Below are 26,257 nucleotides of genomic sequence, written 5' to 3' on the forward strand. Positions count from 1 at the left end.
GGCACACTGAACGGCATCCTGCCCACAACTCCCCGCCCCACCCCCCACACCACACATCTCCCGGGCTCCTGGAGCCCACTCCTCAGGTCTGCAACTTGCAACCTGAATCCTCGGCACACGTGAGCCCTGATTGGGCAACCTCCATGTTACGGCAAAACCGTCAGTTAGACAGCTCTCATCCAGAGGTGTGGGCTCCACGGAAGTATCTGGCTGCTCTCAACTGTCTTCACTCCCCCAGTCACAGATGTCAAGAGCAATTCATTCTAAAAAGGAGTCTCATTCTGGTTTGAAATGGGCCACTTAGACCCTTTGTTACAGCAGCTGACAGTGAACTGCACACGAACAACGGGCACTAGCGTTCCCGCCAGAGCTCAGCCACAAGCGCGCACTGTCCAGGCACCACACAAAGTCTGAGGTTGGAAACCGGGACGCCAGGGCACGTCTGTCACCTGAGGTCGCTTCTGTGCCACCCGAGGCGGCCTGGGGGCTGAGGTGCTCCCGCACCATCTTCTGCAGGGAGCGCATGAAGACGGAGATCAGCCGGTCAATGTAGCTCGGGTTGTTGCTGCAGGCCGCCTTCAGGATCATGAGGGTCCCTGGGGGCGGGAAGGGCCAGCTGTCTTTTAGAGAGGTCTCGAAGATGGAGCAATTGACAAAAAATGGGCCAATTGAAACATTTCATAATGTGCTAAACACAAATGTGCTGTTTCCAACAAATGTATGGACTAATCCCAGAGTCAACAGTTTCAGCTTCTGTGCGGTCAAGACCACACTCTGAAGCACTGCATGTGCACACGAGTGACACCTTCAGGCACCAACACCGACTCCTGCACTTCAGTAGACACGCTGCTGCCTTCAGTTCTGCATTTCATCTCTGTACGGCAAACCACCCAAAGTAAAACTTTTGTCCCAGGCTATGTCTATTTTTTTATCCAGACCAATGTATTAAACTAAGTTTGCTCCCTGCCTGGTGTGGCTCAGTGGATTGAGCGCTGGCCGGTGAACCAAAGGGCTGTCAGTTTGACTCCCAGTCAGGGCACACGCCTGGGTTGCAGGCCAGGTCCCCAGTAGGGGGTAAGCGGGAGGTAATCACACATTCATGTTTCTCTCCCTCTCTTTCTCCCTTCCTTCCCCTCTCTCTAAAAATAAACAAACACCTTTAAAAAATAACAAAAAACTAAATTTGCACCAAATTCTGAAAAATTGTACAACGAACATCAGAACATAAACCCTGAGTATATGAAAAAATTGCATCTTTCATAAAAGGCATTTTTACAGACACCTTGACCTACAGATGAAATTTTAACTTTGTATTCACAGCTCACATCGTAGGAAAATAAAAGGCTATTGACTTGCTACTTGCAGGTGCAAGCAGCGCAGATTTGTGCAATTTCAGGCCTGCTTTGGTAAAAGGCTAGCCCTTGGTCTGGCAGTGAACACGTGACCAATCTGAGTCTGCGCCAGGTACCACGACACTGCAGCGTGACGACAACGGGCGCAGGGACGCCTCCTGGCTGCTGTGCTCGCCTCTCCTGCTCAGCCATCAGTACTGGCACCCTGGGTCTAGCAGAGTGGCCAACTCGACCGACCCACTCGCCTAAAGCTGCCGCGGCCCACTGTCTCCCCCACAAGGGAGAGGGCAGGGCCAATGGTGGTCGGCTCCTCCCGAAGAGTCCTCTGGAGACTTAGTCCTCTGGAGGTGCTCACGCTGCGCTGCAGGGGAAGCCAGGACGCAAGGCGGGACCCACCGTGTGAGCTCACTTCACAAAAGTAAGGAGCTGGCACACTCACCAAAGAGCTGGGAGGGATTCGCGCTGGTGGCCTTCTCGTAGTTGGTGAGCCCCTCGTAGATGACCTTCCCAACGGCCGCATAGAGACACTCCAGCTCCTCGTACTTGGAGGCCACGCTGGAGGTGCCTGAAACGGAAGCGAGAGCTGGGCTCAGGCCACAGGACGGCGCCTCCCCCGCCCTGCAGGGCTGAACGCTCCTCCCCCACTGGTGCCGCCTCCGAGCAGCCCTCCTACCTCACTGAGGTAAGTGCCGGACTTTTGTCACACCTGAACTCACCATAAATACCCTTCCAGCATTTATCTTGTCAACTACCTGACAAATTTCACTCTCACCTGATCCCCTTTTGACCCCTTAAGGAAACAGAAGCACTCAGTGGAAGAGCAAGTGCGTTTCCAAAGCAGATGACGGACAGACTGTCCATCTGTCTGACGGACAGACAGGTGCCACGACTATTGCGCTTAAGGCTATGCCAGGGTTTTCAAAGGTCGCCAGTAAGAAGACAAGGGAGGGAGCGGAACGCTCCACGTGGTAACTAGAGAACCAGAGGGGACAGAACTCTGCAGTCACAGCTCTGCGCCCCCCACCTACGCGGAAGGAAAGGCACCAACAGCAGCAAAGGCCCGTACTTGGCTCCGTGGGGAAAACGCTCATCAGGCGAGAGAGGAGGCTATGCACGGCCCGCAGGACTTTGGTGTTCCCGCACGTCATGCAGGCGGCGACCCCGCGCTGCAGTGGCTTGAAGCTGCTGAGGATGGCTGGGGACGGGAGCACGGTGAGGAGGAAGCTCAGCACCTCCAGCCCGGTGCAGATGTTCCCGTAGTTCACCTGGTTGGGCTGCTCCTGGAACGGGGAACAGCCGTCAGCCACGACGTAGAACGACACGTTCCCGAGTACTTACAAATGGAGTGAAAAACCACTGAAGGAGAAACACGACACACATAAAAACATGTGCCCACCCTACTTTATTAATACAGTAGGAGTTCATGTCTCTTTTGATAAAGTTTACTTTAAATATTTAGTCAAACCTTTCTAAAAAGCTCATGAAAAATATTCAACATTTAATGTTAAAATTCTGAAATCACTAAACTCTGGTCTAAAAAGGCAGTTAGTACAATACAATTTGCTTGTCTCCTTCCACCTTTTTATTTTTTATTTTTAGAGAGGGAGAAGGGAAGAAGGAGAGGGAGAGAAACATCAGTGTGTGATCGCTTCTCACGCACCCCTCCCCCCACTGGGGGCCTGGCCCACAACCCAGGCCTGTGCCCTGACTGGGAATTGAACCAGTGACCCCGTTGGTTCGCAGCCCATACTCAATCCACTGAGCTATATCAGCCAGGCCCCTTCCACCTTTTTAGTTAAAATACAGATATTCTTCCAAAAGGAAGGATCTAAAAACTCTGTATCATGAAATCAATATAACAGATGTCAGAATTTTTTAAAAAGAAAACGGTGACAGGAAAAACAGAGCCCTGGTTCGCAGTGAAGTGACGCTGCACGAAGCCCTCCCTGTGGCTCACGCACGGTGTGCGCTGGGTGTGGGCCCGGCGCTGCGGGCACTGTGCGCGGTGTCAGGAGAGTGGCCTCCTCGCAGTCAGAGGCTGCCCACTCATGGCCAAGCCCGACTGAACCGTGACCGTTTGTGACAGGAAAGACGCCCGACCTTCCGCAGGGAGAAGAAGGAAGGGCACTGCAGACCATCTAAGAGCCGCTTCCCGGGCTGGGGCCAAAGCACGCACTGAGGCTGAGGCCTGCAGTCCCACTGTGCTCAGTCTGGTCACCATGGCCACCCAGCGGAACGTCTACGCAGGCGGGGGCCTCTGCATGCACAACGACAGGAGCTCGCAGCAGGCTCGCAACCCCAAGACAGTCACAGGACCGAGGTTTTTACAAACACAAAACAAATAGCATTATGCGGTTATTTTTCTGTCACCCGATGACACAGTGTTCTATAACAAATTCTACGTCCACCTACTCTAAAAATTCAAGTTTATTTTAAAGGCTGTTGCACAACTCAACTAAAAACATTTATTTCATGCCATCAGTATGTCAACTTAAAAAATGGGACTCTGAAAGGCAAGAGGACTGTCCCATTTCCAAAACTAACCGCACCTGGTGCTGTGAGAGCTGAGCTTCCACAGCCACGTTTAGGGAGTGACTTTCCTCCAATTCATTAGCAGTATGAAAATTATTAAAGTGAAGCCCCGTTTACAGAGGCGAGAGGGTGGAGTCTTCGGGCACTGCCACTAGGTCGATTACAGACCCCACTGGGGAGAACTGTCAATCACACACCGAGACAGGGGAGAAAACGCACACAGCCCCATCACTCCCGGCAACGAAGGGCGAGCCCGCCGTGCGCCGTGCCCTGCAACACAGCCACCAGAAACCGTCACTGCTCTGAACTCACTTCCTCCACTGCTCCAAAGCCCTTTGGTTCAAAACAGCCCCGCCCACCTTCCTGCTTTTCCTCTAGGATATAACGTTCCCCTCCTTTGCTTGCTGACTGGCCCTGTGGTTTTCTGCTACATCTTAGATTCCCTTTACTAGTCCCATTTTGCTGATAAACAAAATAGCCATTTTGTCTGGCTATTTGACTTGAAGGTCAGCAGTGGCCGGAAGAGAAAGTGGAGGAGGCCACACCTGGCCACAGGAGCAGCCCCTGGGCTCGGGTAGCCTGGCCGAGAGCCGGGCCGCAGCCGCAGCCTGCATGCCTACCACGCTCATCAGCAGCTTATCGAACCACTGCAGCTTCAGCTCCGACTTGGACCACATGTCCGGGCGCAGGGCGGTCTTCAGGAGGGCCACACACCGGCGGGACAGCACCTCCCCGGGAGACCCAGCAGTGCTGGTGTTGTCGTTGACCTGGAAGTGCAGTCACTCAGCGTCACGGCACGTTCACAGTCGTTCTGGGACACTGCTCCCTGCCCATGCCCTGGCTCCCCAGCTCCCTCCAGCCATCCCCTCGTGAAGGTGCCTCAACTCAGCCCTCAGGGCTCCAGGGGCCTCCCCCACAGGGCCCTCCCTCCCCCTTGCAGTGGATCGGTGGTGATTCGCAATCATGTGTGTGATTGACTGGTTAATGTCCAGAGCAGGCAACAAGGTCCTGGCTAAGTAGATGTTTCAACCCGTGCACTGCAAGAGTTTGTAAAACACACAATTTCTGACTATGTAAGTCAGGGGTGCTGACCTCCTTTCCCTTAGATTATCAAATAAAAAAATGACAACAGCCAACACATCAATAGCCATCCAGTGTGAAGGAATCACAATTATAATTACTTATTCTGTCAGGTTGGCAAAAAACATACTTTTTCGTGTGCTGCAGATTTGAGTAATTACTTTATGTGTGCCATGAGATGAACAAGGCTGAAAACCTCTGGTGCAGTAGGTTATTTTCAGTGCTTGGAAGCCTCAACAGTATCACATGACACACTTTTAAAAAAAATAATTATAAGAACTTAAAAATTCCCAAATTTTAAAAAACTACTTAGGAAAATTCCATTCACAATGTTTTTATGAGATATAAAAATGAAGTTTTAGAAACAGATTCCCAGTAACTCCATGAAAACACACACTGACGTGAAAGCCTAAGTAAATGCAAGCTGTGAACACACACGAGCTGCTCAGTGCCCCATGGGCCGCCCCAACCCCTTTGTGAACCCCGTAACCCGGCAGTTCAGTCATCTGCCCAAGATCGCCATGCGGCCAGGCTGTACTTCACCAACATTGTGATTTCGTCAATTACAAGACACACATCACGGCTAAAAGAGAATATATTTCTTAAAAATCACACAAAACATAAGACAAGGCCAATTTCAGAATGATCAGCCTGTCGTGAAATCGATGAGACTCGGGACAGAGTGACAGGACCAGCTACCGGACCTCGGTTCGTCTGTCCCTTTCTGATTAAACTGCCGCAGACAACATGCTAGAGGTGACCAGTAAACAAGCAGTCTGTCTCGAAAAACATGGGCCACAGGACACTCAGAACACGCACCTGGCAAGCCACGCGGATAAGGAAGTTCACCACGGTGTCGGTGTGCTGCTTGTCGATGGGCTTGGCCAGCAGGGAATCCGCACCGGGCAGGGACTGGCTCCTCCCGAACACCTGCAACGGCAGGACGGCCCTCAGTAACACTCTCCCGTGCGCGGCGCTGACCCGCACAGCCTGCAACAGGGCACAGATGCCGCTCCGAGCACTGAGGACACCCGGGGCAGCTATCCCCAACACAACTAATAAACAAAGTAGCCACAGAGAAAGTGATGGGTCACGTGCTTGGGACAGGAAGGGGCATGGTGTGGAAGAGAAAGGCTGCCATCGAGGTGGCACTCAGACTATAAAGACCTGGCCATAGGGGGAGACTGAGCCAGTGAGGGGGGCTGGCCCAGCACACAAGCCCCGAAACAGCACCAAACCTGTGTGCTTCTGGAGTGGGGCAAAGGACGAGTGGCTGGGTAGCGTGAGCAGGCCCAGGGCAGGGACCCCACCAGAGGGCCCGGTGACGCAGGCTCTGGAGGCGAGGGCCAAGGGGAAGGCTGGCTGAGGGAAAAGACTGTCTTCATCTTTTAAGATTTTTGTTTGAAATGACTAGAATATTCACAAGAATGTGCAAAGACAGTACAGAGGCCCCATGTACAATTCACCCAGCTTCCCCTGGCTTAAGCTGGTACTCAGCCTTGTGACGAGTGTGACGCGGAGGGAGGAGGGGGCGAGGGCGCTGTCAGGCGGCATCAGCAGTGAGACCCCGGTGAGAGGCGATGGGTGCCTGCCTGCACCGTAACAGCGGGAGCAGAGCCACAGCCCGGGCACATGGGCCCAAGTCAATTTTCTTGCCCCAAAGAGCTTCTCCTGACGCCCTTCTGTAAGGAACCAATCACGGCACCAGCCTCCAATAAGGAGTGAGGGGCACAAAGGAAAATACGTCTGACGGGGCAGGAAGTACCTCGGGAGCACGTGTGCCACACGAGGCCTAAGGGAGGGTGCACACACGGGCTTACCGCGCTGATTGCTCCCGCAGCCGTCCTGAAGCGTTTCACCTCCTGGGCGGAGTCCACCGACAGGCCTCTTTTAATGGAGGACGAGACGGAGTTGACTCCTTCTCCACTGGAGTTTGGGTCCATGTCGGAATCCGGCTTAGAAAGAACACGCGACTGACTTTGCTGGTTCCGCCTGCACAGTGCAGGGAACACGGGTGGGGCCGCAAGGAGAGGACCCCCGGGAGGGGGCCGCCACCCTACCTGCTGGTCCTTGATCCTCTGCAGCTCCCACTTGATGACGACTTCCGAGAGGTCCACGGCCAGCCTCCTCTGCTCAATGGTGACACTGGGGGTGAAGCCCAACCTCTGCATGGCACTGACCATGTGCTGTACCAGGTGGTGCCGCACCGGGTAGTACACCTATGGGCCGGGGGCTTCTGTCACACCGGGGACACCATGGCCCCAGCACACAGGCACACAAGCACACACACAACCTGCCTCGCGCCCACAACACTCCCCCACCCCTGGCGGAGCCCCAACACAACAGCACGTGTGCTTCCTCATTCTATCACCGTCTCTTAGAAACACCAGTTATGAATTCCCTTTAGGCAGATGGTCTAGTCACACGCATGGAACTTCAGACTCGCTGGCACTGCATTTCGGCCATGCCAGGAAGCAAATTCCCAGTGCTAACAGAGTTGGCTTTCAACTTTACACCATGAATTCCTTTCTCCTCAAACCCCAAATCTACAAGAAATACTTACCCATTTAAAATATTTAATTTGTTGAATTTATGTAAACGCAACAAAGTGGGCAACGGCTATAGAGAGGAGATGCCAGCAACAAGAACAACTTTTGGGGCCAAGTCACCAGAACCTACAGTTAACGATAACTCCGCCCAAAGCAACACTCCGTCTGTGTCCCCTGCTCATTGAGCAGTGACACATTTCTTGTGTTTACAAGAAACACACAGTCCACTGGGCAAGAAGACACGGCCCTGTACCCTACACAACAGCAACTTCCATGTTGACAGGGCCACACGTGCGCACACACATGCACACCAATGGACCTGAAACCCCTCCATGAAAGGTGAGCAACCCCTAGGCCTGCAGAAACTGAAAGCCTGAAAACGCCTCACATGCCAATCCACAGCGCTTCCCCACAGACCTTAAAATGCTGCACTATCAAGTGCAGAATGTGCACCAGCTGAGGGACCGTGTGCCCCTCCTCCACGATGATCTTGCGCGTCCAGTGGGTCAGCATCTGGTGCCCATCCTCCATCCGGGCTGGCACAGCCGGGGTCAGAATGGCCATTGCCTGTCTGACAATGGCTCGGGCCTCCATCGCGTGGGCCTTGAGAAGACTGTGGAAAACCTGAGGCAGGAGAGAAAGGTTTCCCTAAGGTGAGAATGAAGGCTTTAAAACAAGACAAAAACAATCTCTTAGAACCCAGGCAGACTGATGCAAAACAATTTTCACAAAATCCCTCCAGGCTCACTTACTGAGAAATGACACTATTGCTCCCCCCCTCGTCAATCCTGACCAATGAACACATGCACGCCAGCGCTCCCCAGCGCTCCCCAGCGCTCCCAACGCGCTCCCCATGTGCCCAGGCCTGGCGGGGGTGGGGGGTGGGGGGGGCGAGACTGGCTCCTTGCTGACACCAATGTCTGACTTTACTTGTAGGACGTCACCCAAGGTGTACAAACCCTTTCACTCTGGCCACAGCAGAAAAAATGGAATGGAAGGGACCATGATCAGAGGTGACCTCACAACATTTATGTGAGTGGCTCAGGTACCTAAGTTCAGGGGACACGAAGACTGCCCAGTGGTACCAAGGGTGGAGGGACATGAAGGGGTTGGACATCAGCGGGGCTGCCCAGGCCCTGGTGAGGGGGGATGGGGACGACATGAGAGGGCCTCGCAGGTGGGGTGACTGGGGTGAGCAGTGCCAACGACAGAGGCTGTGTTTATAAAAGCTCACGTGCCCACAGCAGGTGACATCTGAGAGGCCACTCGCTGGCCTTTCAGGGCCTGAGCTTTAATACCACAAACACTCACAAAGGAGTGTGAGGGAAACAAGGTGACCTCACAGGACAGGACAAGAGCAACTACTTCCCAAAGGCGTAATGGAAAAGCCAGGCTGAGCACTCGAGTCCGTCACTACACTGAACTCCACACAGAGACAGTAACCAACCCACGCAGGGCCATGGACTCCAGAGCAGGAGAAAGGACTCGGATCCCGGGCTGTCGGACATCAGAGCCAAGCCACGGAGGGAGGCAGGAAAGATGTGCTCAGGGCTGTCACACAGCAGGGGCTGCTGCAGTGAGGACCACGAGTACCCACTGTCCACAGCAAGGGGTGGCCAGGGCCCTTGACCAAAACATTTTCAACAGAAAAAACTGGAAGCCAGAACGCAATGGGCAGAGGAGGGCGAGGTGGACAATAGGGACACTGTGTCGTTTCAAGAGCAAGGCTGCAGGGCAACATGACAGAGCAGTGGCTGGGAGAAGCGAGGAACGAATACTCGTGAGTGGCGGAGACCGGCATTACTGAATGGCATCAGGAAGGACCACAAACAGGAGGGGTGCGACGGCGCGGGTGTGGAAGCGTGCGTGACTGGCAGGCAGACAGGAGGGAGCCTCGCAAAGTACCTGAAGCACAATTTTCTTGTGTATTGCAAACTTGGCAATAATGTGCGCCAGAAGTAGGTGTCCACTGTATTTGCAGGCTGGGTCGACACAGGCCTTGGAGAGCAGGCAGGGCCAGGCGAAGGTCATCAGGCGGCGCAGCTTGCTGTTGCGGTTCTTGTTGTTGTCGTGGATGTGGTGGGGGGCGTGCTCCACCAGCAGTGTGGCGAACTGCAGGAGGTGGATCCTCAGGGAGTCCAGCATGTCCGCCTGCTTCTCGGGGTCCAGGGCCTGCGGGGAAGGCCGGCAGAAAGGAACTCACCTCTGGTTTTGAAATGTGTGGCCTACCGAGAGTCACACAAGGTTAAACCTTAAAGAAGATACACACACACAAACCCCATCTACAGAATTATGTAAGTTTCACAATGAGGGTCCCAATAATGTCTTATCAAGTTTCCTTTAATATTTATGGTAGGAATTCAGTGAATTTATTGCAACACTTTGGAGATAAAGAGCAGGCTTATAGTCAGAATGCAGTGGGTATCGGGGCTTGACGTGGAAGAGGACTTCCTCTTTGATACAAAGTGATTTAGGACAGAGGCTGTTAATTTCCAAGCAGTTGAGACTTCTTTTCCTGGTCAACCATTAATTATCCAGTCCTTATTTTTCAGTGTTAGGATCAGAAAATGTTACCTGAGCCCTGGCTGGTGTAGCTCAGTGGACTGAGCATGGGGCCTATGAACTAAGAGTTCGTGGTCCGATTCCCAGTCAGGGCACATGCCTGGGCTGCAGGCCAGTTCCCAGTGGGGGACACACAAGAGGCAACCACACACTGATGTTTCTCTCCCCCTCTCCTTCCCCTCCCCTCTAAAGATAAATAAATAAAATCTTTTAAAAAAAAGGAAATGTTACCTAAAAAAATATTATCTCGATTTCTAAGAAAACTGTTCTGGTTTTCTACGTAATCAAGTATCTGATGGATTTTTATATGTGTCTCACGGATATGAGAAAAGACGATGAGCACTCTTTGGTCAGTACTCTGTACGCCTCTATTGAATCAAGTACTAGACTGCGCCACCCGATTCAGCTACCTAGTGTGCTAACTACTCTCAGCCGCCCAGCACCTGAAAGGCTGACACCTTCCATCACAACGGCGTATCCACAGGGTCCGCAGGACTGGGGGGCTGGCTGCGGCTCCACCCCAGGGCTTCAGCCAGCCCAGAGCCATTTATCTTCACCTGACACTCAAAATCCCACCTCCTCACTTGGGCTGAGTCAGTAATGGAGACCAAACATACTTTCTCGGGCTCGACTCTCACTCCCTTGGGAGGCGAGAGTGGGGTCGGAACTGCAGAAGGGACGACTGCATGAGGACCAGCAGAGCAACCTGTCAGTGGGAACAGCAGCCCACTCTGTGTGGGGTGCCGAATGAAAAGGCAATGGGCGGGTGAGTAACAGCCTGCTTCCGGCGAGCGTCCCCACGCACATGCTGCTGCAGGCCTGGGCCACCCGCCGCTCACAGCACCCCAACAGGCCACCCATGTGCAGGGCACTCGATCTGACAGCACCTGCCGGGATGTCCAACAGTCGGGCCTGCATGGGACAGCCAGCCAGGCTTTGGGGAAGACACAAAGCAGGCACTGCCCAAGGAAACACGAAGTGGAAAAAACTCTTTAGTGCAAACAGGAAACACTACTGTGAAAATGCAAAGACCTTGAAACCTAAGCCAAGTTCAGACGCTGCCCTGCCACAAAGCTGTGTCATCACCAAGGGTCACGGCAGCACCTGGATCCAGTCCAGCACCCTCACTGGCTGGTAGGAGAGTCCTCTGCAACGCTAAAGATGGAACAAAATGTCAAAACTCTACTGACCAGCAACAGGGGTTTCTACGAAAATACTCTGACACCTGAACTGTCGTTATGATAATCATTTCTCACTGGAATCTATTAACATAGAAAAGTTAATTCATTCCAAAGCAAGACTGCCTTTAAAAATTCACTACTGAGAATCACACAGAAGTGTCTGCCCTCCCCCCAACGGTTTCACTTTTCCCAGTTTGTTACCTACAGTCCACCATGGTCCGAAAGTATTGCATGGAGAAGTCCAGGAATACTTCCTAAATTTAAACTGTGTGCCTTCCTGAGACGCAGGATGAAATCTCTCGCCATCCCACCCTGTCCTGCCCAGGACTTGAGTCGTCCATCTGTGCACGCAGCACCGGGCCTGCCCATTTCACGCCAGAGCTGTCTCAACATCTGACTGGCCGCTGGGGCACTGCAGCCCGGTGGTCAGGCAACCCCGGATTTACTGGACGATGCCCTCAGACCTGCAGAGTAGGGATGCTGGCAATTCGGATGTGCCATGGAGAGGCCAGGAAGTGTGTCCTTTAAGTGGAAAGGTAAAATTCTCAACAAGGAGAGAAAAGAAGCTGAGAGTCTGGAGAGGTTGCTAGGATCTTCTGGAAAGAATGAGGCTTCTATCTGTGAAATTGTGAATAAGGTGAAAGAAATTCGTGCTGGTTTTGCTGTTGCAAAAATCAGGACAACAGAGCAAGTAAGCATGTGCTTAGGATGGAAAAGGTATTGAATCTGTGGGTGGAAGACACAGACAGAAGCATGTTCTGCCAGTGAGCACTGAGCCTCCACGGAGACGGTGGCAGGACGGCCTTGCGGTGAACGGCGCCAGGAGGCTCACTGAGGGCGCACGGTGACACACAGGCCGGGTGGAGGGCTGGCACTGGACCACCTCACAGCATCGGGACAGTAAGGGAGCACAGCACAGAGAGAGCTACTCTGAGAGACGGCCATGTTCCCACAAGTTTCATGACAACATACTGCTGTAACCATTCCATTACTGTTGTTAATCACTAACTGTGCCTAACTGGTAATCCAACTTTACCACAGGCCTGTCTGTGTGTGCAGGAAAAGGCAGCACATGCAGGGTCAGTGCCACCTGTGGTTTTCCCCCCCCCCCGGGGCCTTGGAACATGACCCTCCATGAACGAGGGAGACTGCTGTACACTTACTACAAATGCACGCAATCGTGGAAAATAAAAGCCTTGGGGAACTGAGCCTACTGCAGTGAACCCACTTAATTCACACGTGCACGCACACACACACACTCTACCCAGTGACTTTTCAAGCCCTGGTGCGGTCAGTCAGCCACCTTGCTTATGAACACGCTGGTGATGCTTTCTGGGTTGTCGCCTTCTGGGTTCGGAGGTCCTAGGAGCTGTTCTCCCTCCCCCTTCTCGAAGCTGTACAAGAAGGCAGGATTCAAGATGTGCTGCAGAACCTGCAAAAAGATGAACAGTCAGGAAGGAAGAGGACAGAGCCATGCTGTGTCTCGCTGACACAGTGGGCAGGCCCACGTGCGGTCACACTGCAGCCCCTGAAGCAGAACTCCGTCGCAGGTGTGACTGGCAACCCTGACTTGCACTGGAAGGGCCCATGGACAGTCAGGCTGAACGCGGAGGAAAAGAGACACTGGTCTACTCTTCTCACTTCAAAACAAGTGATTTTCTAAGGATAAGGAAACCGTACCTCAAACCTACATAATCTCATTGACCAATGTCACCCCAATAAATTCCACTTAGAAAAAGTAAAAATGAGGAAACTAACAAGTTTCCAAGTTGGAAAGTAGCCGGCTACTTTCCAACACCGGCTCACTGCTGGACTGTCCCCGGTCCCCAACAACGGCACCACCCCGGCCCCCCAATGAAGCTGCTCAAGTGCCAACAATGGCGGAGCGGAGCACAGGCAGCAGTTTTGCTCCCCAGGAAAGCAGCTAAATGCCATCGGCTTCTGCTGAAGGACAGTGGGGCTGACCTTGGCTTTCAGTTCATCTCCAAAGCTGGGGTCATTAAAATCCACGAAGTAAAAAAACAGGGCACGTTTTTGAGCAATGCTGTAATTTTTGGGAATCTCTTCCTCCATGTACTCTTTCAGGAACGTCATGTTGCAGAGAAAACGACCAGTAAAGGCTCGGAGCAGCTGGAACAGCAATTCTATGTCTGCGTAGTTCCTCCTGCAGTGAGGGAGAACACGGGGTGGGTCGTGGCATGTTCCTAACTACGCATTACCTCCGCCTCGTCTGATTCTGAACAGCTGCACCATGACCCATCCTCCACACCACAGGGGACTGCCCGTGCCCGAGGAACCACAACTACGCTCAGACCAGAAAAGGCCACACACTGGACGAGACGGGTCACATGACATAAACCCAAGAGGTGCACGCACTTGCAGTAATTCAGCAGACAGTAGGCCAGCAGCTTGGGCTCCTTCCAGTTTGTGGCGGCCATGCTCTCCTTCCTGTGTCTTTCTTGAAAGTTCTCACTGACCCACACGCGTTTCAGCTGGGTCACCAGAGAGTGCTGATTGGCCAGCCAGGAGTCGTTGTTTTTCACTATAATACTTATGATCTGTCAAAGGCAATACAATTAGGGTCCCAGCAGGGTTCTCCCTGCATCTCAACGAAGCTCGTAAGAGTTCAGGTGTCTAATGAGGGGACATTACCTTGACAGCCTGAAACTGCAGGTCCAGGCGCATGGTGCTGGTGCTGGGCGAGCCGGGGCGCACAGCAGTCTGGGTGCCGCCAGGCACCAGCAGGGCGACGAACCTGTTGGGGTTAGCTGCCAGCACGTCACGCAGAGGTCTGGCGTCCTTGTGCTTTAAAAAACTCTAAAAACAAAGCAAGGCATTTTAAGCCAATTAAAAAAAAATCACAAAAGGTTCAGATGACATAAACTTTTAAGGTTCCTTTAAATCTCTCTAGGCAAACTGGAAAAAAATTAAAAAAACACAGTGAACATGCTTTTTTAAAAACACTTTTTAGCCAGTAACCACAGGATATGATTATGATTTCGACAATACTAGCAGCTTGCTCACTGGTTACCACCATCTCCTGCAGGGAGAGACCCTTGGACACGAGCTCCTTCCATACACAACAGTGGTGTTTCTAACCTACAAACACAGGGTCTGGCAGCAGTGAAGCCTGCCTCAGGGCAACTGGTCGGGTAGTAACATGGGTGTAACAACTTACAGTTTTAACTTGAACTGTTCACCTAAAACATCATATGGTGTGCCTGACTGTGATACTGCTGTCACAGAACTAGATGCTCATGACGTACTACAAGATTTTGTAACAAAAAAAGGGGCGTGACTGGTGACGGGCCCTGCGCATTAGGGAAATAGGAAGCCAGCCACTGAGCACTGAAATGGGAACCTCGGGTGGCAGGCCCAGCGGCTGACACGGCTGGCAGGGACACCCCCGCCTGTGCACCCCTACCATAAACATCCGGCTCCACTGCGGGTCGTTCAGCGTGGCCTCCATCATGAACAGCTCCACTGTCTGCGAGGGGTGCCGGGTCAGGAACCGGATCAGTGGCTCCCGGAAGGGGCTGCCGGCCTAGGAAACACACGGCACAAACACATGGGAGAGGCGTGTGCTTCTCTCCCCCGTGACTGTTCATGTGCTAACACCACAAGCAACTATCAGTATCTGGTACCTTTAAACTGTCAGACTACTTCAGCTAAAACATAACCACGGGAAAGCATTACAAGCAACAGACGGAGACAGCTCGGCACTAACCCCACGTCAGAGCGTTACCTCAATCAGCATGGCTCTCTCGGTCTTCATTACAACCTCCAGCAAAGGCTTGACCAGGGTCTGAGGGGCGGCTGGGATCAGATGGAAGAGGTTTATGATTGCCGAACAAATTTTCATTTCCTATTGAAAAAAAACAGAAATTACAAAAGAGGCCGATTAACTTCACCAGCTAGAGACGCCCACATCACTACAGGCCCTACTACAGTCTAGCTGCATTCGCAAGGCTAGCCACCAGAAGCAAAGAGGTAACATGTAAAACGCACAACTCGCCAACCCCACGTACAGCTGTGGCCTAAGGAGGCTAATGCCCCTCGGCCTGCAGACCCTCTCAGGGGGAGGGGGGGAGCGGCCGGACTGGCCCCTTGGGAGGGTGTGTTCGTGAGAGTGGCAGGATTCCCTCGGTTTTCTGTGGCATCATGGGGTCTTCCCAATGTGCTAAGCTCTGAAGGCAAAGACTTATTTTGCCCTCAAAATTTAACACAAAGTCCTCAAAAAACACTTAAGTGTTTGCCCTGGAAATAGCAATGTCAATACGTGACTGACCATGATTTTGATTATTTGTGAGCCAGGCCCAAAAATAAGGCTGACAACTGCTTTACTGAATCACACTGGAAAATGGAAAAACACCAACAATTTTGCACTTTTCAGATGTGCCAATAGGTCAGTGGCCAATTGCTAAGTGTAGTTCTCAGTTTCAACCCCGCAGAGTTGCATCTGCCATTAAAGGGAATCCCCCATGACCACAGGCTGGGAGGACGTCCTGACGCACGCACGCACGCCCGCCCGGCCTGGACGGTGTGCGGCAGGACGTCCCTCACCCTCGGCTCGGTAAGATGGGGATGATAACAGTCATGAGGGACCACAGCTTGTGAGGTACGTCTCTAAAATCCTCTTTAAACCAAAAGGCAGAACAAGGAGATGGGTAAGAACTGAGAAATATCGGCTGGCTGTCACTTCCACGCCATCTCTGGGGTTCTCGTCTACGGCGTTTTCAGGGCTCTGGGAGAGGGAGGGAGCTCTAGTTCAGAATCAGAGCGCCGTTCTGGTAACGGTGCTCTCGGGGCACAGGTCTCCGTTTCCAAAGCAGTGTCGCAAAACCATCCGAGGGCAGAAATGGCGTGATATCGTCCCCATTTTACAGAAGGCGGGGGAAGTCTCGGAGTCGGGCTCTCACAGTCTCAGTGTGGTGGCCACATCGGGGGGCTCGGTGTGGGGTAGCTGTGAGGGTCTAAAGTTCAAGGCAGCCCGTCAGCATAACTATCTAACTGTCCCCGTTTTCTAGCAAGAATATTACAGTCTCTGTGGAGTGTCCCCTCCATAGCTGTTAGACATACGAGTTCATACGAACTATGACAGCAAAACCCAGGGAAATCTCAAAGGCTGAGATACTGCAACTCTGACATGTAGGAAACCAGAGAACTTAAAATCTCATGTCGAACATCCTGGGCAAGAACATGCGTGGCACCGGGACAGGTCACAGCAACGGCACTGACACGACTCTGCCACAGACAGACAGTACAGCTCACTGCACTCGAGGGCACAACGCACTCTGTCCACCACAGAACCACAAGTCACAGCCAAACCGGGTGCGGCCACAGCCCTCCTGCACCTCCACTGGGGTTCTCACCTCCACCCCTTCCATGGCAGGCTGAACCAAAACAAAAATCACAGCATGAAAAAAGGCAACAGAAAGGTAACAAAAGAAAAGAAAAGAAAATATAAACTGTTCTTCACATTGCAAGTCACAAACTGACTTTTAATAGGTTGTTCTCACCTCGAACTGACAGAATGGAGACAAGGAGCATCTCCCGCACTCTGAAATGCTCTCCTGAGGGTGGGGAGGAAAATCATCTTTTTTCTATTCACGTTATTTACATAAAAAGTTCCCGCATACTCGTACACAGCGTAGGTTATTGGAGTAAACAAGACAGTAAAGACACAATTATCAGAAAGCACACAATAATTAATAAATGCTCAGCAGCAAAAAAAAAAAAAGCAGTAGCACCTCCCCCCTCAGGCGTCAAGCAGAGCCCTGCTGATGGCGTCACTCGAGTGCCTCCCACCCACACGCCACGTTCTCAAACACAGAAATTCGGAATTCTTGTGGAGGGGAGAGAGTGCAGAACCTTGTTGTAGGCAAATAAATACATTCAAGTAACTGTTTTGTTTAGAGTGAATACTTCAAGCTTTTTAGTAAAGTGCTAAGACACTTTCAAAAACCTCTATCCCAGCCAAAGTCAAGATCACCAGGGGGCTTAAGCCCCACCAATGAGGTGTGTCTGAGGCCCCAAAAGCTCAGAAGAGCCCACTGCTACGGCTGGGCATCTGAGACACCTGAGCGTCCTGTCAAGTAGAGCTGTGGATGTGTACATATGTGCATGTATGTCAGGAATGTGTTGTGTTGGCATGTGTGTGTGTGTGCTAGGTGTGCACAGAAACATGGCATCATGGGCGGTCCTGAATTCTGCCCTGTAAGTCCAGTGCTACATGGGTAAGCCTTCCTGAACAAGATGATGGGCAAATCTCCAATCAGCAGGGGTGCCTGACATTACAAACAGGCTTTTGCTGATTTTCAGGCAACTATTTAGTGGCCTGAAGTCTTTAGTGGCTTCCCAACAAAACAGTATTATTCAGGGACTTGACCAACAAGGAACAAACTGCTTTCGAGCCCCACTCCCAACCCCGGACAGCATGCTTGGAAAGTGACCAGGGCCCAGGAGCAGGAAGGCAGGCTTGGCCTAGAAGGAGGCAGTGGGGCCACAGCCACACGGCCTGGGGACACCACACATCCTGTCCTGGGCTCAGGCCTGCAGCCTTCCTCACACAGCCGGGCGTCCCTGAGCCTCTTGAGGAATACACCCACTCGACCACCAGCATGTTTCCGCCGGCAGGAGCTCAAGGGCTCCCTGTGTCCATCTCCTGTGACCTGTGCCACTGCCCCCACCCACGACCCCTGGAAAAACAATGTGATCTAAGGGAAGGCATTCATCTACCCACAGGTTTTTAACTGTTTATTCTGGAACTGCTGGGTGTTTCAGGTAATTAACCCCTTCTGTAAAAACAAGTGTGAAATTTAGAGCCATGAAACCTAAGGGGTGGAAGAAGGGAGGAAAAGCACAGAGGCACGTACACCTGCCCCCCAGGGCTCAGGCTTTTTAAAATACACTCTGCTCTGCCCACCGAGCTCCCCTGGCTTTTTTCCTGTTTTCATCAATAATAAACCTTCAAAGAGGTCATGGATGGTATACCAGTCCTCAAAGTTAAAAATCCTGGTTTAGCTTTGCTCAGAGTTCGCTCTTTAGAAGCAACAAGAAACAAGACTTACATAAATAAAACACGTGACGTGGAATGGTCGAAACAAAGCATAATGAAGCCAAAATAAAAAAACCAAGTCGGGATGAAACACGGCATCTGACACACAGGCACAGCAGGACAAGAGCCACAGGGACTACGCCTCTGAAGAGCTACAGGGGTCCCTCCCCAGGACACGGTGGCACCTGGCGACACGGGGACCCGGGAAACACCACCTCACTGACAGGACAGGCGTCGACTTCAGAAATAGTTTCAAATCACATTGACGTGTACAAGTAAGACGAGAGACAAGGCAGCAAGAGCTGCTCATCTTCAATAACCACTATCAAGTGCAAAGACTTCGAGTGGCTCGCCCTCAAAACCAGCAATCTGTGTTTTCCAGTACGGGCCATGTGACTCTGGCAAACAACTGGGGTGAGGGGTGCAGACCTAGAAAACATAAATTCTTTTATTTTTACGTAATTCTTCGTTACGTTCTCCTAAAACCACTGTTCGGTTCTGAGGTGATGGGGACAGAGAGCGATGGAGAACAACAGCTGAGGAGTCACCACCGTGGGAACAGCAGCAGCTGCCAGAACATCCAGAAAGCACACTCAGTACACTTTAAAGCAAAACTAGGAAAACGAAAACACAAACATTTCGAGCTTCCCCAAATTCTCATCAACAAAGATGTCATGTTAAAATGAATAAAGGGAGGTTTTAAAAAAACATAAAAAAAACTGTTAACAAGCAAGAGAAACTTTTAAAGCATGATGCCAATAAAACCTGTGCCGCGACTCAACAGGCTCTGACCCCAGCCAACTAGACCCCGGCCGGCGGCAGAGCCCACGGCGGCCCTCCCAGCAGCCACCGCGCCACTCACGTTTCCGTCGCTCCTCTGGCCCCCTTTGTGGGTGAGGACCACCACCTCCATCCACTTCCGCAGGTGTTGCTGTGGGGAGAAAAGACACCCTTAGACAAGCTTCCCGGCAACAGGAGCATTTCAAGTCCGAGATGCTGCTTTTCAGAGAAAACATGCAGTCACTGTCTATTCCCGTCCAACATAACATGGGCAAAGGTGTTTCCATGTGTGAAACAGCCCAGCCAGCCAACTAGCTGGGAGCAACTGAGTCGGAGAGGCCAAAAACGTCCTGAAACTGCGCCATTCCCACACCAGGACACTGCTGCAGTCTGCCGTCGCCACCCCTGCCCCCGTCCAAGGCTGGAACTTGGTGCCACAGCTGTGCATTCAGCGTCCCCTGTGCTCCCAGAGTTGGGGCTCCAGTGGGGGAGAGGGTGCCAACGCACACAGCAACACGCCTGTGCCCAAGTGACAGGAACCCGCTTTAGCGGGGGGAGGGGGAGATGGCACCCGGTAGGGAGCACAGGGACCAGCACTGCAGGGAGAGAAGAGGGAGGAGGGGAATGGGCTTGGAGGGGCCAGGGAGGGGCTGGGAGAACATGCAGGGCCCCGCCTGGGCAGAGGCCATGCAGGTGAGGGCAGGTGGGCAGCCAGGCTCTTCCGTGCAGAACGCTGGCCATCGCTCTGTGCAGAATCTGAGCCCACTGCCAGAGCAACAGGAGAGAGCCCCTGTACCGGAAACCACTGTGGCCTCATGTGGGTGTGTGGTGATCAGGGTCCCACCCACAGCATCCACGGTGACCCGCAAAACCAGGCAGATATATGCAGCACCCGCAGCTGAAACCACAGGAGCACCCAGATCCCAGAAGCGTCTTCCTTCACTGCCCCACACTGACAAACGCATCCTCCAAGGCACGCACGCCCCCAGGACAGCAGCAGCGAGTGGCTTAGAAAGGACTTCAGAGCTCAACAGGCTTGGGGAGAGACAATTTAAATACATCCAAACACTCTTCTCAGAACCTTCCGTGCAAACTTGAAGAGGAACACAGCAAACTGTGTTTCTCAGATTTAGCCAGTGTAGATTTTCAGAGAAAGCCTACATCTTGCAGGGCCGATGTTCCGAGAAACACTAAAACAACACATATTTCTTCAAGAAACTAAGTACACTAAGCTAACTGTGTTCTATCAGTAAAACTCCTTCAAGGAAATCACGAGAATATATAGTCCTAAAACCTATCTTACCAGAACTGCTATTCGTAACAAAGACGGGAAAGTAACCAATTAAAGACACACAAAGAGGCCGACGACGCCATTCTGCTGTTCCAAGTCCCCACAGGAGAAGAAGGCCACTGGTATACGGAACCCATGTCCAGTTCAACAGAGAAGGGTTCAGAACAACTCACCACATAATGAACTTCAGGATTCAAACTTTAAGACAACCCAGGGACTTCCGGCCAAGATGGAGGCGTAGGTGGAAACACTGTGCCTCCTCGCACAACCAAGTTTAAAGACAACAAAGTTTTAGTAACAAAAACGCAAACAAAACACAGAAAACTGAACTGTACGGAAGTCCGACAACAATGAACCACTCAGCCAGACCGGTAAGAGGGGCAGAGTCAGAGGTGGAGTGGGGTTGGGCTGGAAAGATCCTTTGGTCCGACCGACCCAGGGGCGGAGGCGAAGGCGGTTGATGGATCTCAGGCCTGGGGTGGCAACAGGCAGACCCAGTGAGGGCACAAGGCGACTGGCTAACCACAGTCACACATTCGCATACAGATAAACCAGGCGAAGGAGCAAGCAATGAGTCAGACCACACAAACCAGGACCCCAGCACTGGGAAATAAAGCCTAAAAGCACCAATTGAAAAAACTTTCGGGATCGAGATGCAGAAGAAGCTCCCAGGCTCACAGAGAGTTTGTCGGAGAGACCCACAGGGTCCTGGAGGGTGCACAGGCCCACACACCTGGAAGCTGGCACCAGGGGGCCCCGGTTTGCTTGCAGGAAGCAGCAGAGGGGACCGAAATCCAAGAGAGAGCAGAACAAACAGCAATGCCCCTCTATGACCCTGCCCCCACATACAACATCACAATCCAGCGACCTGGGTCGCCCTATGCTGGTGAACACCTAAGGCTCTGCCCCTCATACATAACAGGCGCAAACAGACCAGAACAGACCATTATGTATGGCTCAAGAACAGCTCAAAGCCCCAGAGCCCATACCTCTAAGCAACCAAGAGATCGCCAACCTTTCAGATGCACAGTTCACAACACTGGTGATCAGGATGCTCACAGAACTGGTTGATTTTAGTCAAAAATTAGAGGAACATATGAAGGCTAAACTAATTGAAATGAAGGGAAATGCACAGGAAACCAAGAGTGATGGAAAGGAAACTGGGACTCAAATCAATGGAATGGACCAGAAGAAAGAAAAAAATGACCAAACAGAAAACAATAAGAAACAAGAATTCAAAAAAATGAGGAGAGGCTTAGGAACCTCCAGGACACCTTTAAACGTTAAACATTCCAACATCTGAATTACAGGGGTACCAGAAGGAGAAGAGAAAAAGACACGAGTGGAAAACATATTTGAACAAATAATGAAGGAGAACTTCTCCAGTCTGGCAAAGGCAATAGACTTCCAGGAAATCCAGGAAACTAAGAGAGTCCCAAAGAAGTTGGACCCAAGAAGGTACACACCAAAGTACATCATAATTACATTAGCCAAGATTAAAATGAAGGAGAGAATTCTAGAAGCAGCAAGAGATAAGGGGACAGTCATCTACAAAGGAGTGCCCATCAGATTGTCAGCTGATTTCTCAAAAGAGACTTTACAGGCAAGAAGGGGCTGGAAAGAAGTATTCCAAGTCATGAAATCCAAAGACCTACATTCAAGATTGCTCTATCCAGCAAAGCTTTCATTTAGAAGCAGATAAAGTGCTTCTCAGATAAGGTCAAATTCAAGGAGTTCATCATCACCAAGCCCTTATTATATGAAATGTTAAAGGGACTTATCTAAGAAAAAGAAGATAAAAAATATGAACAGTGAAAGGACAGCAAAGGCACAGTTATTAACAACCACACCTAAAACAAAAGCAAACCAAGAGGGCAGCTAGATCAGGAGTGGAACCATAGAAATGGAGATCACATGGAGGGTTAGCAACAGGGGAGTGGGAGGAGAAGAAGGGGTAAGAAGGTACAGAGAATAAGTAGCATAGGCGGTGGTAGAAAATGGACAGGGGGAGGGCAAGAATAGTATGGGAAATGTAGAAGCTAAAGAACTTGTGACACATGGACATGAACTAAACGGGGGAATAGGACAACTGTAATGGCATAATCAATAAAATATATTTTTTTTTTAAAAAGACAACCCAGGAAAATTCTTGGGTTGTTTCCATGCACGCCCACTCTCCGTTTTAAGGCATCCTACCTCTCAAAACTGCGCGGAAGGCTTGAGCTGTTAAACCTCAAGGGCATATCATGAGGGAAGTCAAAGGCTCCGCAACTGAGCTCGGCTGAGAAGGCCCTGAGGAAGTACGGGCCAGCGTGTCCTCGGCCCCACCCCTGGCAGAGCACAGCAGCCCTGGGGCCCATCAGGTGGACCCCATCCTCCAACACAAGACACACCCACACGGGCCCAGGTGGAGATGGCCAAGCACGCAGCAATGCCGACCCTTCTTCACCCGCGCATGTCAACACGCTCTGCTTTCAGAGGCTTGTCAACCGCTCAGGAAGCACCTATCCTGCCAGAGAAAAAGCCCCCCATACTCATGGAACCTTATTTCATGGAGACGTCTCCAGGTCTCAGAGGCCATGGGCTATGAGAAAGCCCTCAACACACTGCTCTCAAGACACCAGCTAACAAAGCTCACTGAAAGGACTGGCTCAGAGCAGATCTGAAGGGTTTGGACTGGGGTAAAAAACACAAAAAGTGCAAAAAAACCCAACAAAGTTGATTTAGGCTGGCACGCAAAGACTGTGAGAAAAGGCAGCTGCCAGAAGGAAGAGACAGAGTTTAAAAGGAGACAAATACAGAAGCAGTGGGACACAGAGAAGACATGCACAAACGTCACGTGTGAAAGCACCGCAGGGGTAAGGGTGCGCAGGACAGCGCATGTGCTTGGGCCCCAGGAGGAAGTGCTCACGGTTGCTTACCTGAACCACACTTGTAAGTGTGCAGGTGTAAATGGCCGGTACACACGTATATTACATACATACATAATCTCCAAGAGAGGGAGTCTTCCAATTTGGAAAATTCACTTGCATAAAATACTGCTTCCAATTCCACTCTTCGATTAGGGTGTCACAACTTCTAGGGCCTATCATAATGCTGTCAACTCTCAGGTGCTCGGGTCCCTGTTCATTTTTTAGGTGTCTACTGACATAAAGAAACTAGTATATCTACATCTAAATGTAGCAATCTATCTGCTCACTCCTGTTTACAGCTGGGGGAAAGGTGTATCAAAACAAAACACCGCCCCCCAAAAAACACCGCCCACCTCCGGTGTCTTAAAATATCTGTAGCCAAAGGCTACTCATGAAAAATACATGCATATTTGCAGTAACATTCCATGAAATCATAAGTTATATCATTTATAAGTGTTTACCAAAAGCAAAATCAAATACATAAGAGAGTTAACAGCGAAATCTCCTTCACCTGTTTACACACCTAATTTAAATACTGCCAAACAGCCCAGACCAGTGTGGCTCAGCTGGTTGGGCATCATCCCACAAATCGAAACATCACCAGTTCAATTCCCAGTCAGGGNAAGCAGATAAAGTGCTTCTCAGATAAGGTCAAATTCAAGGAGTTCATCATCACCAAGCCCTTATTATATGAAATGTTAAAGGGACTTATCTAAGAAAAAGAAAAAAATATGAACAGTGAAAGGACAGCAAACTTACAGTTATTAACAACCACACCTAAAACAAAAGCAAACTAAGCAGACAGCTAGATCAGGAGTGGAACCATAGAAATGGAGATCACAAATGGTTAGCAACAGGGGAGTGGGAGAAGAAGGGGTAAGAAGGTACAGAGAATAAGTAGCATAGGCGGTGGTAGAAAATGGACAGGGGGAGGGCAAGAATAGTATGGGAAATGTAGAATCTAAAGAACTTGTGACACATGGACATGAACTAAACGGGGGAATAGGACAACTGTAATGGCATAATCAATAAAATATATATATTTTTAAAAAAGACAACCCAGGAAAATTCTTGGGTTGTTTCCATGCACGCCCACTCTCCGTTTTAAGGCATCCTACCTCTCAAAACTGCACGGAAGGCTTGAGCTGTTAAACCTCAAGGGCATATAATGAGGGAAGTCAAAGGCTCCGCAACTGAGCTCGGCTGAGAAGGCCCTGAGGAAGTACGGGCCAGCGTGTCCTCGGCCCCGCCCCTGGCAGAGCACAGCAGCCCTGGGGCCCATCAGGTGGACCCCATCCTCCAACACAAGACACACCCACACGGGCCCAGGTGGAGATGGCCGAGCACACAGCAATGCCGACCCTTCTTCACCCGCGCATGTCAACACGCTCTGCTTTCAGAGGCTTGTCAACCTCTCAGGAAGCACCTATCCTGCCAGAGAAAAAGCCCCCCATACTCATGGAACCTTATTTCATGGAGACGTCTCCAGGTCTCAGAGGCCATGGGATATGAGAAAGCCCTCAACACACTGCTCTCAAGACACCAGCTAACAAAGCTCACTGAAAGGACTGGCTCAGAGCAGATCTGAAGGGTTTGGACTGGGGTAAAAAACACAAAAAAATGCAAAAAACCCCAACAAAGTTGATTTAGGCTAGCACGCAAAGACTGTGAGAAAAGGCAGCTGCCAGAAGGAAGAGACAGAGTTTAAAAGGAGACAAATACAGAAGCAGTGGGACACAGAGAAGACATGCACAAACGTCACGTGTGAAAGCACCACAGGGGTAAGGGTGTGCAGGACAGCGCATGTGCTTGGGCCCCAGGAGGAAGTGCTCACGGTTGCTTACCTGAACCACACTTGTAAGTGTGCAGGTGTAAATGGCCGGTACGCACGTATATTACATACATACAGAATCTCCAAGAGAGGGAGTCTTCCAATTTGGAAAATTCACTTGCATAAAATATTGCTTCCAATTCCACTCTTCGATTAGGGTGTCACAACTTCTAGGGCCTATCATAATGCTGTCAACTCTCAGGTGCTCGGGTCCCTGTTCATTTTTTAGGTGTCTACTGACATAAAGAAACTAGTATATCTACATCTAAATGTAGCAATCTATCTGCTCACTCCTGTTTACAGCTGGGGGAAAGGTGTATCAAAACAAAACACCGCCCCCCAAAAAACACCGCCCACCTCCGGTGTCTTAAAATATCTGTAGCCAAAGGCTACTCATGAAAAATACATGCATATTTGCAGTAACATTCCATGAAATCATAAGTTATATCATTTATAAGTGTTTACCAAAAGCAAAATCAAATACATAAGAGAGTTAACAGCGAAATCTCCTTCACCTGTTTACACACCTAATTTAAATACTGCCAAACAGCCCAGACCAGTGTGGCTCAGCTGGTTGGGCATCATCCCACAAATCGAAACATCACCAGTTCAATTCCCAGTCAGGGAACACGCCTGTGTTGCAGGTTCAGTCCCCAATCAGGGTGTGTAAGAATGGCAACCAATTGATGTGTCTCTCACATCAATCTTTCTCTCCATCTCTGTCTTTAAAAAATAAGTAAAATCTTTTACAAAAAATTGCCAAACAGGCCCTGCCTTGTGTGGCACAGTGGATTGAGCGAGGGCCTGTGAACCAAAAAGTCACCGGTTCCATTCCCAGGCAGGGCACATGCCTGGGTTGCAGGCCAGGTCCCCAGTAGGGGGAGCACAAAGAGCAACCACACATTGATGTTTCTCTCCCTCTTTTTCTCCCTCCCTTCCCCCTTCTCTAAAAATAAATATATAAAATATTTTTTTAAAATTGCCAAGAGATTGGGTTTTTTCCTTCTTTTTTCCAAACATCTTATTTGCATCATTATTTCCTCAGTAATTCTTAAAACCCAAAGGACTTCTAAAATTCTTACAAGGTTTTCACTGTCCCACTGTCTGCAGTGGCAGAAGGCTGGGAACCC

General features: G+C 50.9%; 1 protein-coding gene across 10 annotated transcripts in view; it reads right to left on the reverse strand.

Moving 5' to 3' along the window:
- TRRAP (transformation/transcription domain associated protein) overlaps positions 1-26,257 on the reverse strand; it is a 122,347-nt gene that overhangs the window by 43,509 nt on the left and 52,581 nt on the right. For 7 of the 10 annotated variants that reach the window (XM_037064408.1, XM_037064409.1, XM_037064410.1 and 4 more), the window contains exons 31-48: positions 19,176-19,244; positions 16,776-16,829; positions 16,629-16,649; positions 15,002-15,121; positions 14,681-14,800; positions 13,909-14,073; positions 13,633-13,814; positions 13,222-13,420; positions 12,560-12,688; positions 9,419-9,685; positions 7,931-8,137; positions 7,025-7,183; positions 6,785-6,919; positions 5,784-5,894; positions 4,505-4,651; positions 2,419-2,632; positions 1,792-1,917; positions 450-596 (exon numbers count right to left, since the gene is read on the reverse strand). In XM_037064408.1, coding sequence (XP_036920303.1) covers positions 450-596; positions 1,792-1,917; positions 2,419-2,632; positions 4,505-4,651; positions 5,784-5,894; positions 6,785-6,919; positions 7,025-7,183; positions 7,931-8,137; positions 9,419-9,685; positions 12,560-12,688; positions 13,222-13,420; positions 13,633-13,814; positions 13,909-14,073; positions 14,681-14,800; positions 15,002-15,121; positions 16,629-16,649; positions 16,776-16,829; positions 19,176-19,244 — 2,572 coding nt within the window. The remainder of the gene's footprint in view (positions 1-449; positions 597-1,791; positions 1,918-2,418; positions 2,633-4,504; positions 4,652-5,783; positions 5,895-6,784; positions 6,920-7,024; positions 7,184-7,930; positions 8,138-9,418; positions 9,686-12,559; positions 12,689-13,221; positions 13,421-13,632; positions 13,815-13,908; positions 14,074-14,680; positions 14,801-15,001; positions 15,122-16,628; positions 16,650-16,775; positions 16,830-19,175; positions 19,245-26,257) is intronic. The other 3 variants (XM_037064413.1, XM_037064414.1, XM_037064412.1) reach the window with 1 other exon arrangement.

The sequence above is a fragment of the Sturnira hondurensis genome, unplaced genomic scaffold (assembly GCF_014824575.4).
Source record: "Sturnira hondurensis isolate 20B ecotype Veracruz unplaced genomic scaffold, ASM1482457v3 Scaffold0015262, whole genome shotgun sequence".
Lineage (NCBI taxonomy): Eukaryota > Metazoa > Chordata > Mammalia > Chiroptera > Phyllostomidae > Sturnira > Sturnira hondurensis.